The following is a 15,877-nucleotide window of genomic DNA, read 5'->3' on the forward strand; positions in this document are numbered from 1 at the left end:
CATATGACATGACCGATTCACACCATTCCAAATTTAAACTTTGTCTCATTCAGGAATCAGGATGTATATGAAACGTCCCTATGGATGCCTCTTCCCACAAGTTGATTCTCACCCAGTTGGCCTCCTCACGATCCTTACTTCAATACTTCATCATACAAAGGAAATAAATAAAGATATTATTTTCATTATGATCCATAACTATCCAACTTAACATGATATAGTTCTGCTGCTACCAAGTCGCAATAATAATTTTATTGCATATTTGTTAAATATGTAATTCTCTGATATAGTCCATAAAACCCGAGCATTATTTAGTGTAAATAAAATTCACCGAACAACGATAATGTCTGTATTGTGGGTATTACGAAAAGCGTGGAGGGGGGGGGGGGGGGGGGGGCTGGTCAGTTCACCAACGTTTTGTAGTCCTTTAACAGAAACGTATTGTAAAGGACTACATTTCCCGGTCCGCAGGAAGGGACTCCCTAGTCAAGCGCACGAGCCTCACGCCGCAACGGCGGCAGCTGGTGCAGCCGAGCAGGCGACTTTGTTACAACGGAGGCTTACCCGAGAAAATCGCTCGGCAAAGTGTAAACACAGCACGCAAAACGCTCCGTGTCGGGATTCGAAGTCAGTGGCTTCTGAGCGAACCTGTTCCGAGTACTCGCCCGTTAAAGAGGGCTTTCTTCAAACTTGAGCCGAATTGGAGTTGTTTCATTCAGGATGTCGGACTGAGACAAAGGGGTCTGGTCTGGGGGGCATTCCCGTCGGAGCGGTGAGTTGCACGTTGAACAATGTCCGATATGCAAAGTTTCACCTTTCGTAGTCGAGATGAAATTAAACATGTTCAAGTCGAGAGGCGAAATGATATCACGACGCGCTGCTTATCACTTCTTTTTTTTTATTTTTTTTTTTACACGAGTATTTGGGGGGGCTCTTTAACTTGTGAGTAGCGTGTGGTGTTGCTAACGTGTTGGAAAAGAAAACCTGAATGTGGATGCGACTTGTAATTTATTTCATGACTACTAAAAAAGGCTTGTCAGAAAGCGTCTTTGAACTCTTTGATCGGACATTTAAATTCTCCATCAGCGGAAATGGGGCTCATCAAATATGAACTCATTCGAATCGGATGTTTTGAAATAATTGAAAAGGCTTCTAGTTTCTCACTATAAAAGTATCTTAAGAATCCCTTACTTGAGTCGATGCATTGAGCAAAAAGTGGTTATCATAATCTAAGTCAGGTGGACGTTTGATGTTTTGGAACACGTGTGTGACTCTAGGTCCAAGCAGATCCTGTAAGTCTCCTCTGGATGGGAAAAAATGGAAAGGGAGTTGCAATGGTGGAAAGGACAGCTCGCTGCAGACATCCATCAGTCCCTCCGCATCAAGGTGAGTTCACCTTGCTAAGCAGCTTTTATGTTGTTGACAGCAATAACACTGATGGAGCAACAGATAGCCATGCTTTTACCGCTGGTAAACTGCCAGAGGCCGGTAAAGTGTTTCCTTGTGGCCTACAGATGATCAGAAGCACTGACCTACATTTATAAGCAAAATTCTAATATTTCATCAATGAAACTGTATTGCTATTTCCGTTCCCAACCGTCTGTTCTCTTATATCTCATTAATGGCAGCGCTAATGTATCGTGGAACCGCGATTCGCAAACTTAATTGCTTCTTGAATGAGTTTGACCATTTTAAAATGTATTGTATATTGAATATTTTGTATATAGTTTTCCCAGACCAGTAATGCAAATATGAATAACACAGTTTTTCATACATTTTGGTATCAAGAAAGTTTAAATGGTTTTCGCAAATCAGTTTAGTTTGAATTGGCTCTAATATTTTGGTATATTCCATCATTTTTTTTTCTTTTTTTTATAGTGCTAATAGTATTTGCTATGATTTGGGTATTTGCTTTATGCTACAATGTTGATGGTGTTATCTGAATTTTCAACATCTCTGCTGTATCCTTTCATCTTTGATGACATGAGAGGCGGCAATTGTTATCAAAGTCTTCTATATGCAAATCATCTTTCATGTGAAAATCAAGCAGAAATTCTGACACCTAGCTATCTTAACTGTAAACGATTAGAAAAGCAATTTATTTAGCAAGGATCAACGTGCATTTCATCAACTGTTCAAACATATTAGTTATCAATAAAAAATAATGTGATCAATGTGATTTGAATGATTGGCCAAGAAACTATAATCGTCTCCTTTGTGAGAGGCTCTGTGTGTTCCTATGGGCCTCTGTGAGTGGCGATGCACGTGCGCATTGATTGACACATCCCTCAGTCATGCCTTCTGTTCCTCCAATCTTTGCTTGACTTGTTTAATTTCCGCCAGGATAAAGATCAAATAATTGAAACTTAAATTAAAGGCATAAGATAGGGCCAAAGAAGGATGATTTGCGTTCCCCCAGAAAAACCTTTGTATGATATTCTACTGTTGGGTGATACAGCCAGTTTTAGCATATGACAAACTTTTCTTTTTTTTTAATAAAATCATTGTAAAGTCCACCTTTAGATAAAGCCCGACCAATTCATCGACCTTGCTTGACTTGTTTAATTTCCTCCAGGATAAAGATCAAATAATTGAAACTTAAATTAAAGGCATAAGATAGGGCCAAAGAAGGATGATTTTCATTCCCCCAGAAAAACCTTTGTATAATATTCTACTGTTGGGTGATACAGCCAGTTTTAACATATGACAAACTATTTTTTTTTTTTTTTTTTATAAAATCATTGTAAAGTCCACCTTTACAGAAAGCCCGACAAATTCATCGACCTTTTTAAAAATAATCAAATCAAATTTAAAAATCGTCACTTCACGTGTCTTAGGATGTTCCACGTTGGTAAACGTTGGAGGGAAAATATAATTACACGGCTCAGTTGCCTGTTTAAAATGATCTAAATAGGATTACATGGATGAGTTGAGACTCATTAATTGGGAATGTCTTAATTAACATTAAGCACTTTGTCTTATGCGTATATTTCTTCCCCCATGCCACTTTAATGGTGACGTCTGTCACTCGACTGGCAGTTTCAAGTAAATGCCAACCTCATACTGAGACAGAAAATTATAGAGGCATATTTCACATATCCTGCTTGTGTCGAGTGAGGTGATGGCATCGGATTTTGGTTGTATTGTCTGTGGACACAAAAGTCGACATTTTCTTGCACAATCCTCTATTCAGAAACAGCGTGTGATTCAGAGTGAGCTGTCAGCGGGCCTGTATGTCCATATGCAGACTGAGCTGCAAATAAAGCCTTATGTCCGAGATGGCCCCATCGTGATGTGGTGTTAGGCCACTGTGGCTTCAGAGACGCATCACACCCAAAACACAAAATTCCCTTCAGCTCATGTCTGAGACACAGGTTCCATGCAGCTATTTTGAAAGAGCAGACTTGTTACACAAAACTAAAATAATGTCGTGGCAGAGTTATCCAGCGCCTTCTGAAAATCTGAAAACATCTTTTAGCTTGGCAGTTAAGCCGACAACCTTCTTTTTGCCCTTTGTCTTTTTATTTCTTGAATTAACTGGACGCATTATTAAAACGTTTGTGTAGTTTAACTTTGTGCAGCATCTTTATAGCAACTTGAGGTAACAAAGTAGCAAAATACTATATTATAGATATATGCTGGTACTTTTTTTTTTTTTTTTTACAATTTGACAAAAACCTCAAGAGTCCAAAAGTAGACAAAACAGGCATATTTGCTGCTGTTAATGTATGTTTCATTAAAACACGCTAGATTGTGAGACATTGTCCATCAGAATGATACATATGATTGTGAATTGATTACATTATTTTAATTGAAAAAAGTCTAATGAGGTCATGGGTATGCATTTTTTTCAAATATATATTTTAAAAATATCCAGTCAGATTTTTAATTCATATCGTCAAGCTTGCTTGTTACTTCCAGTTGAAAGAAACCTATTCAGTTCATACAAAGAGATTTCAAAATCCAAAAGGTTGTAATTCATTTGAGATTTGCTGTATACTTCTGGAAAAGAACCTCAACCTGGAGCCTTCATGCTAATTTAAAATGGTCTTCCCACCAACATATAGTACATCCAAATCAGCTAGTATTTTCGGTTTGTCTTTTTATTCTGCTCACAAATACAGAAACGTGCTCGGTTTTTGCAAAGCAGTTTTTTGTAAGATACATTTTCCCCGCAAAATCTGATTTGCATTTATATGCCCATAAGCTTTCTCTAGCAAGGTGTATCGATATGTTCATGCTGTGTCCATTGGTCTTCAGATGCTTTATTTACAAATCAAATACATGTCTATGTAATTGTTGAAAATCATACATTGGATTTGTTGCTCACTCAGAGAACATATTGTGATATACAATGACCATTTCACTTCTTATTTCATTAATGATGGCAACTTTGTAAGTTGTTGATTGCACATGTGTGATTTCATGAGGAGGACCAATGAAAACAAATGAACCATATTGGAATTTGAAGAATTAAAACGCCATCGTGCCGTATTGTAGTTTCCTGCCTGGTGCCCGGCCGGCTCCCCCACAGTCTGTTCCCGGCTTAATGACGTTTGCTGCGGTGTTAATGCCCTGATGTGGGAGATAGCGGCACTGCGGAGCATGTGGCAAATGATCAGACATGCAAATGCACCAGAGGCAGCTGTGGAATCCTTAATTATGGTGCAGGTCCTCCACAAAGGCACTTCGCCACTCTAACCCCCCCCCCCCACACACACACACACACACACACAACTCTTAAGAGGCCCCACTCCCTGAAAACACATCCCAGATCTCCGGCACCCCTTGTACCCCCAGACAGACAGATGGACAGGAGCTGAAGCAGTGGGAGGAGAGTTTGGGGCAAACTGGATGGGATCGTAGATTCTGGCGCTGGGGGTGGAGTTGCTTTATGTGGATTAGGGGGGTGGGAGCTGTTTATTTTTGGATTCCGTTGAAGAGTCACTGAAGATCCGTTTTTTAATGGCTTTCGAGATAAATACTGCAGGTCACATGATGCGTAATCCTACCAATGTGCATTTTGCCTTCATAGCAATTTATGTGTTGCGTTCAGCTTAATGCAGGCTCGCTCGTAAGCAACTGGCCTGATGCGATTTTTCTCAAGACCCTTCACAATTTTCAAATAGGATTTCTCGGGCAATCCCCGATCTCCGAATAAATCCAAATCACAAGCCTTTGTTTTGACTGTAGTTCGCAGAGAGCAAAACAAGCACAAATATTTTCTGCCATAAGAAGCTTAAGCAGGGCAAATGTAGCTCCTCCGTGAGTTTGCAAAATAGGCCTTTAATACTTTGGGGCAGCGACAGAAACCAGAGGCTTGTGCTTTCTTAGTTGATATTTTTTTTTTTTCCTGTGCCTGAGTGAGGAGACCCCGAGGCTGATTCAATGCTAATGGTGAGAGGATCTTCCTTCCACTTTGAAACACATGCAGCTAATTGGACATGAATAGGAGATGTGCTAGGGGCGAAACCTAATCCTATGCACTCCTCCATCTCTGAGAAGCGCAAACCCCCACCCTCTCTCCTAAAACCCACCCAACCACACACAAATGCATGCATGCACACACCCATGCCCAATACTCAGGGACTTCCTCAGTGACCTAAATTAGCTCCTCCTGTCTGCAACGAAGGAGAAAGAAATGAAATTCAAATGAATTGACACCGTCGTCAAGATGTGATGGAAGCAGCGTTTTACGATTATTTTAACCCCACGCCACCGTGCCGTTTACTACTCCCCATAGCTCTCCGCCATTGCTTCCTGTCCACCCCTGTCACCCCCGCCTCTAACATTGACGTGTTCTTCCCCTCTCAATCTCCAGGAGCTGAAGTTACCCGTCTACCGAGCCCATTCGCCACAGATTGGCATGCGTCGCTACTTCGCAGACTTGTTGGCCATCCTGAGTAATCGCTACCAGTTATGTCCCACGGCACGCCACCTGGCCGTCTACCTGCTGGACCTCTTCATGGACCGCTACGACGTGGCCGTCAAGCAGCTCTATGTCATTGCCCTGTCCTGTCTGCTCTTAGCCAGTAAGTCCAACCGTAGCCCCCTGTAATCGATGTACAGTGTTCTCCCTCGATATCACAATTCACCGTTGCATCATTAATTCGATGCCCACAGATAAGGAGAGACACGGATTTTGATGCACTTTTCAGTCGTTTAACAATGCGAGAGAACAGAATAAGCACCCTGTGCGCGCGTGCGTGCGTGCGTGCGCGCGTGCGTGCGTGTGCGTGTGCGTGTGTGTGTGTGTGTGTGTGTGTGTGTGAGAGAGATAGCAGAATGCAACCTCTGGCATGATGGGTAATTAGACTAATGATGGTGTCTGGAACGAGGGCCACTCGCTCATGAGGGTGCAGCCTATGTTTGTGTGCGAGCGAGTAATGATGCTCAGGCCAGGTTTTGCAATTAGTCTTCTATTTGCTAGGATGGATTAGAATGAGACGAGAGACAGTTGAAAAAAAATGAGCGTGATTATAGATAATGTCAATCCAATCTGAACAGCGTTGATTAGTGCATTCTGTAATGGATGAGCCATTTTTTTTTTTTTTTTTTTTTTTTTTTTTTTTAAACAGAATCTTTTGATGCATTGCAGTCAGTGTCCTGTGCTCCACTGTCTTTCTCCAGGTTGTCTCCGCGTTGATTGATAAAGGCTTGAACGGGTATTTGATTCAGAGTTGTCTTTACTTTTTATCTGCCTCTGCGTTGCGTTGGAATCTGGCCTCATTATCAAACTGCCTCAGACAGCCACGTTCATTCTTAAAAATGTTGGGGTTAATTAATCGCTATCTCCTTTGTGCCTCCCAGTAGTCCCAGCTTAATCCTGTTACTCCATTGTGTTTTTCTGGGTGGATGTTTGTTAATGGAGGAGTTTCTTGTGCTGTATTAAGATTATAGGCAGATTTTCAGAACCGCCCCCCCCCCCCCCTCCTTCTAGGAATAATTGTTTTTGGCTGTTGGAAATATTTATTTAGGGACCTTGCTGTTTTCCTCAAACATCCCAGAGGCATGTCATATTACTTCTTATGTTAGAGGCTGCGATGTCCTGGAATGATTACGCATCCTTATTTGTATGTTTGCGTCTTGCAGACTACACAGACTGGCGACACCACTTTCGTAATCTAATAAATTCCATTTCCAAAGAAATTCCATTAAAAGAAAAAAAACAAGTAAAGCGCTGATATTTATAAATGACCGATGAAGGAGATTTGTTTTTGCCATGTTAGTTGACATTCGGTTGAGCGCTTTCAGACATACTACCGCTTGAAAGTAGTCAGAACTAAGATGATATAGTACTTTGTTGAATTTCAAGTACTATAAGTACTAAGTAACGTTAGAAACAGAACCATTTACATTGTTAGATTGCTGCTCTTTACGTTTCTTTTCCACTGAACCCGATTCCTGAACAGCAAACAAAACAAAAAAAAGAGCATCCTGTGAAACTCTGGGGTATTGACTCTACACATTGCACCTCCACAGGCCTCTGAGCCCCGGGGCGGGGAGCAACCGAGGGGCTGAGGGGCACCTGCCATATGCTCTCCGAGTCAGGCCTCAAACAAAAGCCTGTCAATGCAAGCAGGACATGCAGCCAGACCCTTCTCTGAGAGGGGGAGGGGAACGCAGACTGAGAGCAGGGGAGAGAGAATGAGTGCCTGCCTGCCTGCCTGCCTGCCTGCCTGCCTGCCTGCCTGCCTGTGTGGCAGAGACTTAAAGCTAACATTGCTAAATGACATGTTGGTTGCTAAGGCAACCTCGTGAGCAGCTCGTATGGATTTAGAATGCGGATTGCCATTCCAGTAATGTTGGTGTTAAAATTGCTGCCACGTAATTGGGCTGGCTGGTCCCTCGTGGTGTCCTTTTACCTTTTGACCACTGCGTCTGTTTCCACTCGATTCCCTCACCTTGCCTCGGACCGGCATAGCAAGCCAGCCCTGGGACAAGGGGCAGCAGCTAGTAAAAGCAGCCCACCATCCTTGGGGCGCTTGGGAAATGAGCGGAGTGCTACTTCAAAGGCAAGTCAGCGGCTGATGTTAAACAGGGCGGCCTGCAAAGTGGGATTTTTCGGAACTCAACCACCCCGTGGAGACTCCCAAAATGTATATCAAAAGGAACCCACCTCCACGGTTCTGTATCCCTTTTGACAATGCTCACAGTGCAACTGTGCTCATAGTTCCATGTATCATTTGAACGTGTTAGTTTAATTTCGCCAAGTGCCATTTGAGAATAATTTGTGAGGTGGAAGGGGTTGAGTAATGCACGTCGGGTTTTACATGCTTTGTAGCTGATCCAGAGCCCCCCCAGCACACACACACACACACACACACACACACACACACACACACACACACACACACACACACACACACACACACACACACACACACACACACACACACACACACAGCTTCTTAGCTTTTTGGTGGCCACTTCACTAGCCATTAGCATCAAAGGTCAAGGGTCGACTTGGACCTGCTTTGTGAGAGCTGCCACAGCCAGGGGTGGCAACAAGGAGATTCTATGATGGAGCTGTGAGCAATTTCACACTCTTGATGAAAGATGAGGCCACAAATGAAAGGATTGGAGCGGGCAAAGGAAATTCCTCCATGGATGTCGGCACAGAGAAAAAAAAAAGGAAGGGGAATGAAGAACTGAATGATAATTCCCCCCCCCCCCAAACATTTGCGTTTTAAATTCAATGTTCTCATGAAGCCGTCATTCATGTAGCGCATGAACAATAGATTGATTGGACATTCTTGGAAACTTGATTAATTTTGTTTTTATTAATGTCATTGTTGTTATCAATGCACCAAGAGTACCTTTGCAGTTTTGGTTAATCTACACTGCTGTCAATAAGTGTGTACTATACACCAACATATTTGTTTAGAAATATGTGTTAGTGTGCAGACACACAAAAAATAGTGTAATAGTCATTTAATTCTGACAAAATAAGTGAAAGTATAGCAAAACTACTTTAAAATGAACACATTAGTATTCCACAAGAATTCACAGTTGAGTCAATAGTCTCATTAGAATTGAGGAAAAAATGTTTGCGACATCTCATAAGAATTGCGCTCGTTGAAGAGCACTGTATCTTCTTCAGAGTACCCGCTCCCTCCTGCAGAGCAGCACTCGGGTTTCTAATCCCACCTCTTCTCCGAACCGCACACCTGGGATGGGGCCCCGTATCCTGGTCTTGCCATATCCAAACCCCTGACCTTTAACCCCACTCTGTTTACTTGGCCTGTTCTCATCTTCGCCATCACCTGTGGATGTCATGAGAATGATAAAAGAGAGGTGTCCTCTCCTTCAAGTGGTTGAACATTTCGAAATCAGAGGACCTCCCCTAGCCGCTGACTTCAGATAGGATCATCTTGTCGCCTGCGTTCCAGGTTGGCTGAACTAACTGGCGAGGAATGCAACAGCCCTATCGCAGCAAAACAAAGCTGGCCTTTGTCTTGCTAAACCATCTGCTTTACAAGCTGTGCGTAGCTTTTTTTTATAATGTCGAAAGAATGAGCTATTATTGTAGCCTGTACACTTCAATATATCTTGAGTTCATGTCTGGTTTTAGTTGATGGACTGAGCAGCAAGAGATGGTCAAGATAGATTTTCCAGTGGCTCAAAATTGTATTTAACATATCTTTATTTGGATGCCAGCACAACAATCTTGCCTTGAAGCCATTTGGCATTTTGATACTGAACCCTTATTGACTGAGGCCCTGCCACCTCAAAGTATGCATAATCACATTTGGTTGCGCAAGACTTTATCAACCGAGTATTGCCAAGAATCTGCGCAATACAAAAAATATATAAAATGCCTCTTTCGATTGGTAGAAAAAGATTTTTGAGTGGGGAAACCATCAATAATGTTGCACAGTCAAGTTGCTTTCAGGCTTTCTTTATCTTGTCGCTTCCCCAAAACAGGAGACCAGGAGACAAAGAGCACAATAGAAAGATGCACTTGGCGCTGTCTCTTAAGATCAAAGAGGCTGCGGCCATGTGGAGATTGGGGGGTATTGATGCCTTTTTATGGCTCCGTCTGTGTGGACATAGCAGTCCGACAGCAGACGGCTTGCTTCCCTGCGAGGGTGACAGAATGCGGCGAGTGGAACGAGCGCCGGCGAGTGTAAACAGCCTGGTTTTGCCGCGCTTCCTGTTCTGCCGGAGAGACGCCATTACTGCCTCGCCGCTAATTACCCCCATGGCCAGTTGAGCTGCCGTCCCTCCCTCACCCAGTCTGCTCCGGCTGGCTGGCTCTCGCACCCCATACCCTACCCCCACTTAACAGTAGCTCCGTGCTAAAATTCACACTTGGTAGGAAGGAGCAGTACTCCCTTTGGTTGATGGTAAATGAGGTCCATCAAACATGTTTTTGTAATGTTTTAAGCAAGGCAGTGGATCTCAGGTTTCTATTGCTTCTCTGTCGTACCTCTCATCGCCACAATGTCTACGCACGCTCATTGTAAAGTTTGACCTTAAAGCATGCTCATTTCACTTTGACTGAGTCGTCCGTCCTCATTGGCCACTCAGACCCCTGAGGCTTTGGGCAGTTGCTATGGAAATGGGACATGGGGGGTGTCTCTGGTTGGGCTGGGTGCTCCTCACGATGGCACTGCTGTAATGTCTGCAAGGCTTTATAGTCAGCGAGGAGGCCGAGAACAATGCGGGAGAAGCTGAAGTTGACTCATTCAAGTTTGTGTAATCCATCGTGAGCATCATCGTTAGGCTTCCTTGGCTTGATAGCTTAATGGCTTTGCTTCCCAGATAAATGTTCGATGCCGGTCATCTTATCCCCGCTCATGTTAAGTAGGCGCCTGCTTTGTGATAGCTGGCTTTTGGCTTTTTTAGGGGGGATGATCCAAAGCCTGTTGCAAATGAGGTCCGGTATCGTAGCTGTTAATTGCTCTTTTAATGTCGCTTATACCAGAATGCTATGTCAATGATGCATGTACTCAGTAAGCTACTTGGTTCATTTGCTCATTGTAGCGATAGGAAAACGAGGCCATCTAGAGGACTGAAAAAACACAACTGGTCCATGAAGGAAATATGAAGCTTCATTTTCCCATCATTACTTAATGGTTATTTTTCATTTGGCTTATTTATTTAAGCCCTTTTGCAACAACAAAAGATCCTGGTGAAGCTCTGTTGTCCAGGTAAAGCGACTCAACCTTGATCTGATTCAGCTAGTATAGCAATGAACCTGGTTTATTCCTGAAATAGCACAATAGTGACTAAACTAAAACGTGTTTAAAAAGTGTAATTCCTGACAACATCCCTTTAGTTAGCATGTTGTTTAATTGCAGTGGGTCCAGATATATACTGTGCACTCTGGTTTTAACACTGCAAAAATTCCACTGGAAATTCTAAGAAAAAAAATGTTAAAATGAGAAAAATAATACTTAAAATAAGCAAAATTATTAAGTTTTACTTGACAAGATTTTGAAAAATAAGAAAATAATACTTGGCCCATATCTACGGCAGTCTTGAAATGAGTATTTTTAAACTTAAAGCAAGTAGTATCATATAATTAAAATCTTAGAATAAGCAAATCCACATGTGAAACCACACTTCAGGTTCTTTTTGTTGTTGGGCAGTCATCTTTAAATGTTGAAAGTGTTTGTTTTATATAGTACTTGAAAGTAGCTTTTAATACTCATTGACAAGACTATAAAATCAAGTAAGATAATCCAGTAATAAGTATCTTGAAACAAGCAGAATGGTCTTGCCTGACAATTTTATCTCAAGTAAAAATAACAACACAGTAAAATTGAATTTAAGAAAGTATAGCTTATTTAAGCTTACTTAGCTTACTTACATAGCTTTTTACAGTGAAGTTGTTGTGTAAACTCGGTGACGCCGACAAATTTTGTAATGTGCATGTGTAATTTGTGATGCAAGATGGATTTTCTTGATGATTTACTGACAACTCTGCCAAAATCGGTTGCTGTTGACACGCTGAAATTATTTCGGCACCAACTTTCCTATTGGATGGGCCGTCTTTTGTCACAGTGACACTGCGCCTATACAATAGCTTGGTTGATGACGCGCTGTGCTAAGTGCGTGCAGTGTGCAAAGTCCTTGAGAGGCTTGAAAATGTGTCAACAATGGTAAATTAAAGATTTTTTTTTTCCCCATCTTGAATTTCATGTCATAATGGAGTTAAAGAGATGAGTGAATCATCTTTAGATTGATTTTACATGCTTCAAGTCTTGTTACTATGGAGCCGATTCATACGACGACAATACATAAAAGCATCTGCCAGAATTGCCAAGTTGGCACCAGAATGCTTTCTTTCCGTGATTGTGATGTAGCGATGTGTTTCTTGTCAGGTAAATTTGAAGAGAAGGAGGACAGAGTACCCAAACTGGAGCAACTGAACTCATTGGGATTCATGTGTAATTTAAACATGGTTCTCAACAAGAAGGATCTGATCAAAATGGAACTTCTGCTGATGGAGACCTTTGGCTGGAATCTGTGCATGCCCACACCGGCCCACTTCATCGACTACTACCTCAACGCCTCGGTGCAAGAGGGAGATCTGTACAATGGCTGGCCCCTGTCCTCCCTCTCTAAAACCAAGGCTTTCATGGACAAATACACTCACTACTTCCTGGAAGTCTCACTGCAAGGTGGGTCCGATTGTAACGGGCTCTTTTGGACTGGCAGCTGACCAAACTTGGTGTTTGTATTGTTTCAGATCACACGTTCCTTAGTTTCCGAGCGTCCCAGGTTGCCGCCGCGTGCGTGGCAGCGTCGCGCATTTGTCTGCAGATTTCCCCGAGCTGGACTACTGCGCTGCATCTACTGACCGGCTACACGTGGGACCACCTGACCCAGTGTATTGAACTCATGCTGCTGTAAGACACACACCAATATAGTCAAATTTGCAGATTTTGTTTTTCTAACATTTCTGTGGGGAGTTTTTTCCTTCATACTTTCTTCCCGGTTTACTTTTCGTGCGTCATGAGAAACCAGTATTGAATGTTGATCCGTTTTTTTATTTTTATTATTATTTTTTTTTTACAATAATTGTTTTGGTTAGTTCAAAAAAGTTTTAATGAATCAAGGTGCCGCTCCAGGACCAGTTTGTTTTGTTTTTCCTGACTCTAGAAATTGACACAGGTGTGCCTCTCCCCTCCGCAGTGCTCATGACAACGACGTGAGAGAGGCCAACAAAACAAAGTGCGCCCCTCCGCACCGAGCTTCCCCTCTGCAATCTCAGGGCCAAACTTCTCAGCTCTCTCCGGTGTCTGCCATTCAGAGATCGCCGTCTTCATCGTCCGCCACGCCACAACTGCTCTTTCAAGCAGACCACTTCCCAAACCTCTCCCAACATTCCCCCTCCCTGTCTCAGCTGCAAACGCTCGCCGACGCTCAGGCTCTGGTGCCTGTGGTCAACGTGTCTCAGGACTTTTTTCAGAGCCACAGAATGGGGCTCCTGAGCGGGGCGGCGTCTTGCCTGAGCGCTGGGACCGGCTTCCCTTCCTACTCAAGTCTGGCCTCAGGCCTCCAGGCGGGGGCTCGCGCGCTGCCGCTCCAGGGTCCTATATCTGTTCAGATGGCCCTCGCCGGAGAGGCGCACCACTGCCTAAGTGTGGCCTACACCGGGGGCTACCTGGGGGCCCATCACACTTTTGCAGCCGGCTGCTTCGACAGGTGACGCCAGGAGACGGAGAGAGAACGGCGGCGGGAGAGCGCCGCGACGCTCCGGTCCCCGCTGCCTTTCGCAGATCTGTCCTCTCTCTCCGTCGGCACGGCGACACCTTCGGCGCGTCCCGCCCACCCTCCCCTCTCACAGAGACATCTCAAACGCAAGCAGAGGTCCAAAGACAAAAGAGACCCCGTGGAAGTCATCACTCTGACGTGACCAATGTCTCCGTAAACCGCTTGTCACCGCTGCGGCTGAGCTGAAACCAGTGCCAAATTTGTAAAAGTGCAACAAAAACAACAAAGCTGTGAAAAGGATATTTTGCCGTTTGGATTATATGATATATTTTTTTAAATGACTATTTCTACCAAAATCACATTTGTTTTTTTGTGAGGGAAAACACATTTTGCATAGGAGCCACCTTTGGGAAGCTGTTTCTGTTTTCACTCAGTGCCGTGTAAAGGAAATGCCTGCGCGTCTTATGTCTGCAAGCATTGATGAAACAAGTGTAGGCCGCGTCAAGCCTGAAGCGGCCCCTTTGGGAATTCCACACTGCATTAGTCCTCGAGGGGCGGAAGAATTCCTTGCTTAGTGCACAGCAGGTGAGGTTTAGGGGGGGGGGGAAAAAAAAAAAAAGCCTGCACTGGCCCGCTTTACTCCCCCCGCCGCTCCTCCCAGCTTCCAAAGTCGAGCCTTGCAGCAAGTAGGGTCAAGCAAGTTTTAAATGCGGCGTCAAAGATTTCATGTGACTGGACCAGCATGGGGAAGCAGACCCAGAAGTGGTTGACTGTACATTAGGAAAAGCTGCTGTTGCTGCTGTTGCTGCCTTGTAGTGAACTGCTGGTTCTGTCTGTGTTAATGATGTTTACGTGAACCACTTAAGTATCAGGGACTTAAACAAGATTACTTGAATATTACATCGGAACATGCCATAGCTTTTATTTATAAACTTTGGTTTGATATATTGTTTTTTTTCTTTTTTCAATACCAACCTAGAAGGTCACCCTTGTTGTCATCCAGGCTCAGGTTACAGGCTAAAACTAGCCTTTATACTTCATTCTTTAGGTCAGGGTTGGCAAACCTGCCAGTCATGCGTTTCTGTAAAACAAAATTCCAGAGTGGCGGCTATAAAATGCCCTCATCTTACACAAGTACTACTAACCATCTGCTGAATCATTCTGTTTCATACTAAAACCCAACGTAGCAATGTTGGGGGGGGGGGCAGAAAGTGTACTGTACTCCCTTTTAAAGAGGGTGTTTGTTAAATCTGCATAAAAAAACAAAAAACGAGCTGGCAGTCGTCGTTTGCCACACAAACATCTGCATCCAGTCGCGTGTAATTGTGTTCCACCTTTGTAAAGCGCCCAATTTTCCACTTCCTGTTCATTTAAACGCATCCAGATTGTGTGTGCCAGTCTCAGAGGGAATACCTCAAATGGGTCGTCGGCCACTCGGCCTCCAGCTCGTGTTCTACTTTCGACCCAGCTGTTGACCTTATTGTTTTCATTTACTTATGTATAGTTTTACAGTGTTTTTTTTTTTGTGGTTTGAACTTTTTGAAAATCTCCTGCCATGGAGATGTTAACTTGCTCATTCCTCATGACTTCTTGATCAACTTCCCACAAAGGTGCAATATATTTGTTTTTCCTCGTCTGACCCGAATACCGCCAGTACTGTGTTGTTGGTCAACCGCGACCTGACTTGCAGTTCGCCTCATTTCCTCTAGAGGGCAGTGGTCGCTACGAACTGACTATGTAGCATATTGCAGCCACCACCTTTGAGTGAGAGGTGCTACTGGAAGCATTTGTCTTTAGATTAGCGCTTTACCACGCGTTTTATTTTCCTCCCATGCTGATTTGACTCACGCGGGAGTACACTGACAAACCACAAATTTCCAAGTTGATTTTTTTACGTTTTATTTTTATTTACCAAGTTCCAACTAATAGTTTTGCTTTGTTACACTGAATGGTAAAATGGTGAATTTTTTTTTGTCATGCACCATGAAAAAAATAAACATGTTAACTGATTTTTTTTTCTCTTTTCTTCTCTTTTTATTTCCCTTTTATTTGATTACATTAGAACAGGGGTCAGTAACCATTTTGAAAAGAGCCTCTTACTGTATGTACTGAAGAATGAGGTCTTCCCGTTTGATACACACGTCTGAAATAAAGTTTGCTCAAAATATCTTGAGCTATTTGTGAGTAATTATTCATCTAAAAGAAGACA

The 15,877-nt window shown here is 43.2% G+C and overlaps 1 protein-coding gene across 1 annotated transcript; it reads left to right on the plus strand.

Annotated features, from left to right (window-relative positions):
- Positions 1 to 474: 474 nt before the first annotated feature.
- Positions 475 to 15,833, plus strand: ccnjl (cyclin J-like). Its single transcript, XM_085936708.1, has 6 exons — positions 475 to 772; positions 1,278 to 1,386; positions 5,822 to 6,032; positions 12,333 to 12,632; positions 12,701 to 12,860; positions 13,147 to 15,833. Exons 2-6 carry the CDS (start codon positions 1,318 to 1,320, stop codon positions 13,661 to 13,663), a joined length of 1,257 nt encoding a protein of 418 aa, XP_085792834.1. The 5' UTR covers positions 475 to 772; positions 1,278 to 1,317; the 3' UTR covers positions 13,664 to 15,833.
- Positions 15,834 to 15,877: the final 44 nt, after the last annotated feature.

This window comes from Syngnathus leptorhynchus, chromosome 2, assembly GCF_054491065.1.
Source record: "Syngnathus leptorhynchus isolate UIUO chromosome 2, UIUO_Slep, whole genome shotgun sequence".
Lineage (NCBI taxonomy): Eukaryota > Metazoa > Chordata > Actinopteri > Syngnathiformes > Syngnathidae > Syngnathus > Syngnathus leptorhynchus.

What these genes read in the sequence shown, in the direction of transcription:
- ccnjl (XM_085936708.1), top strand. Translation starts at nt 1,318, where the DNA reads ATGGAAAGGGAGTTGCAATGGTGGAAAGGACAGCTCGCTGCAGACATC. An exon ending in GTCCTGTCTGCTCTTAGCCA is followed by an intron (nt 6,033 to 12,332) that starts GTAAGTCCAACC and finishes GTTTCTTGTCAG; the next exon opens with GTAAATTTGAAGAGAAGGAG. An exon ending in CCTGGAAGTCTCACTGCAAG is followed by an intron (nt 12,633 to 12,700) that starts GTGGGTCCGATT and finishes GTATTGTTTCAG; the next exon opens with ATCACACGTTCCTTAGTTTC.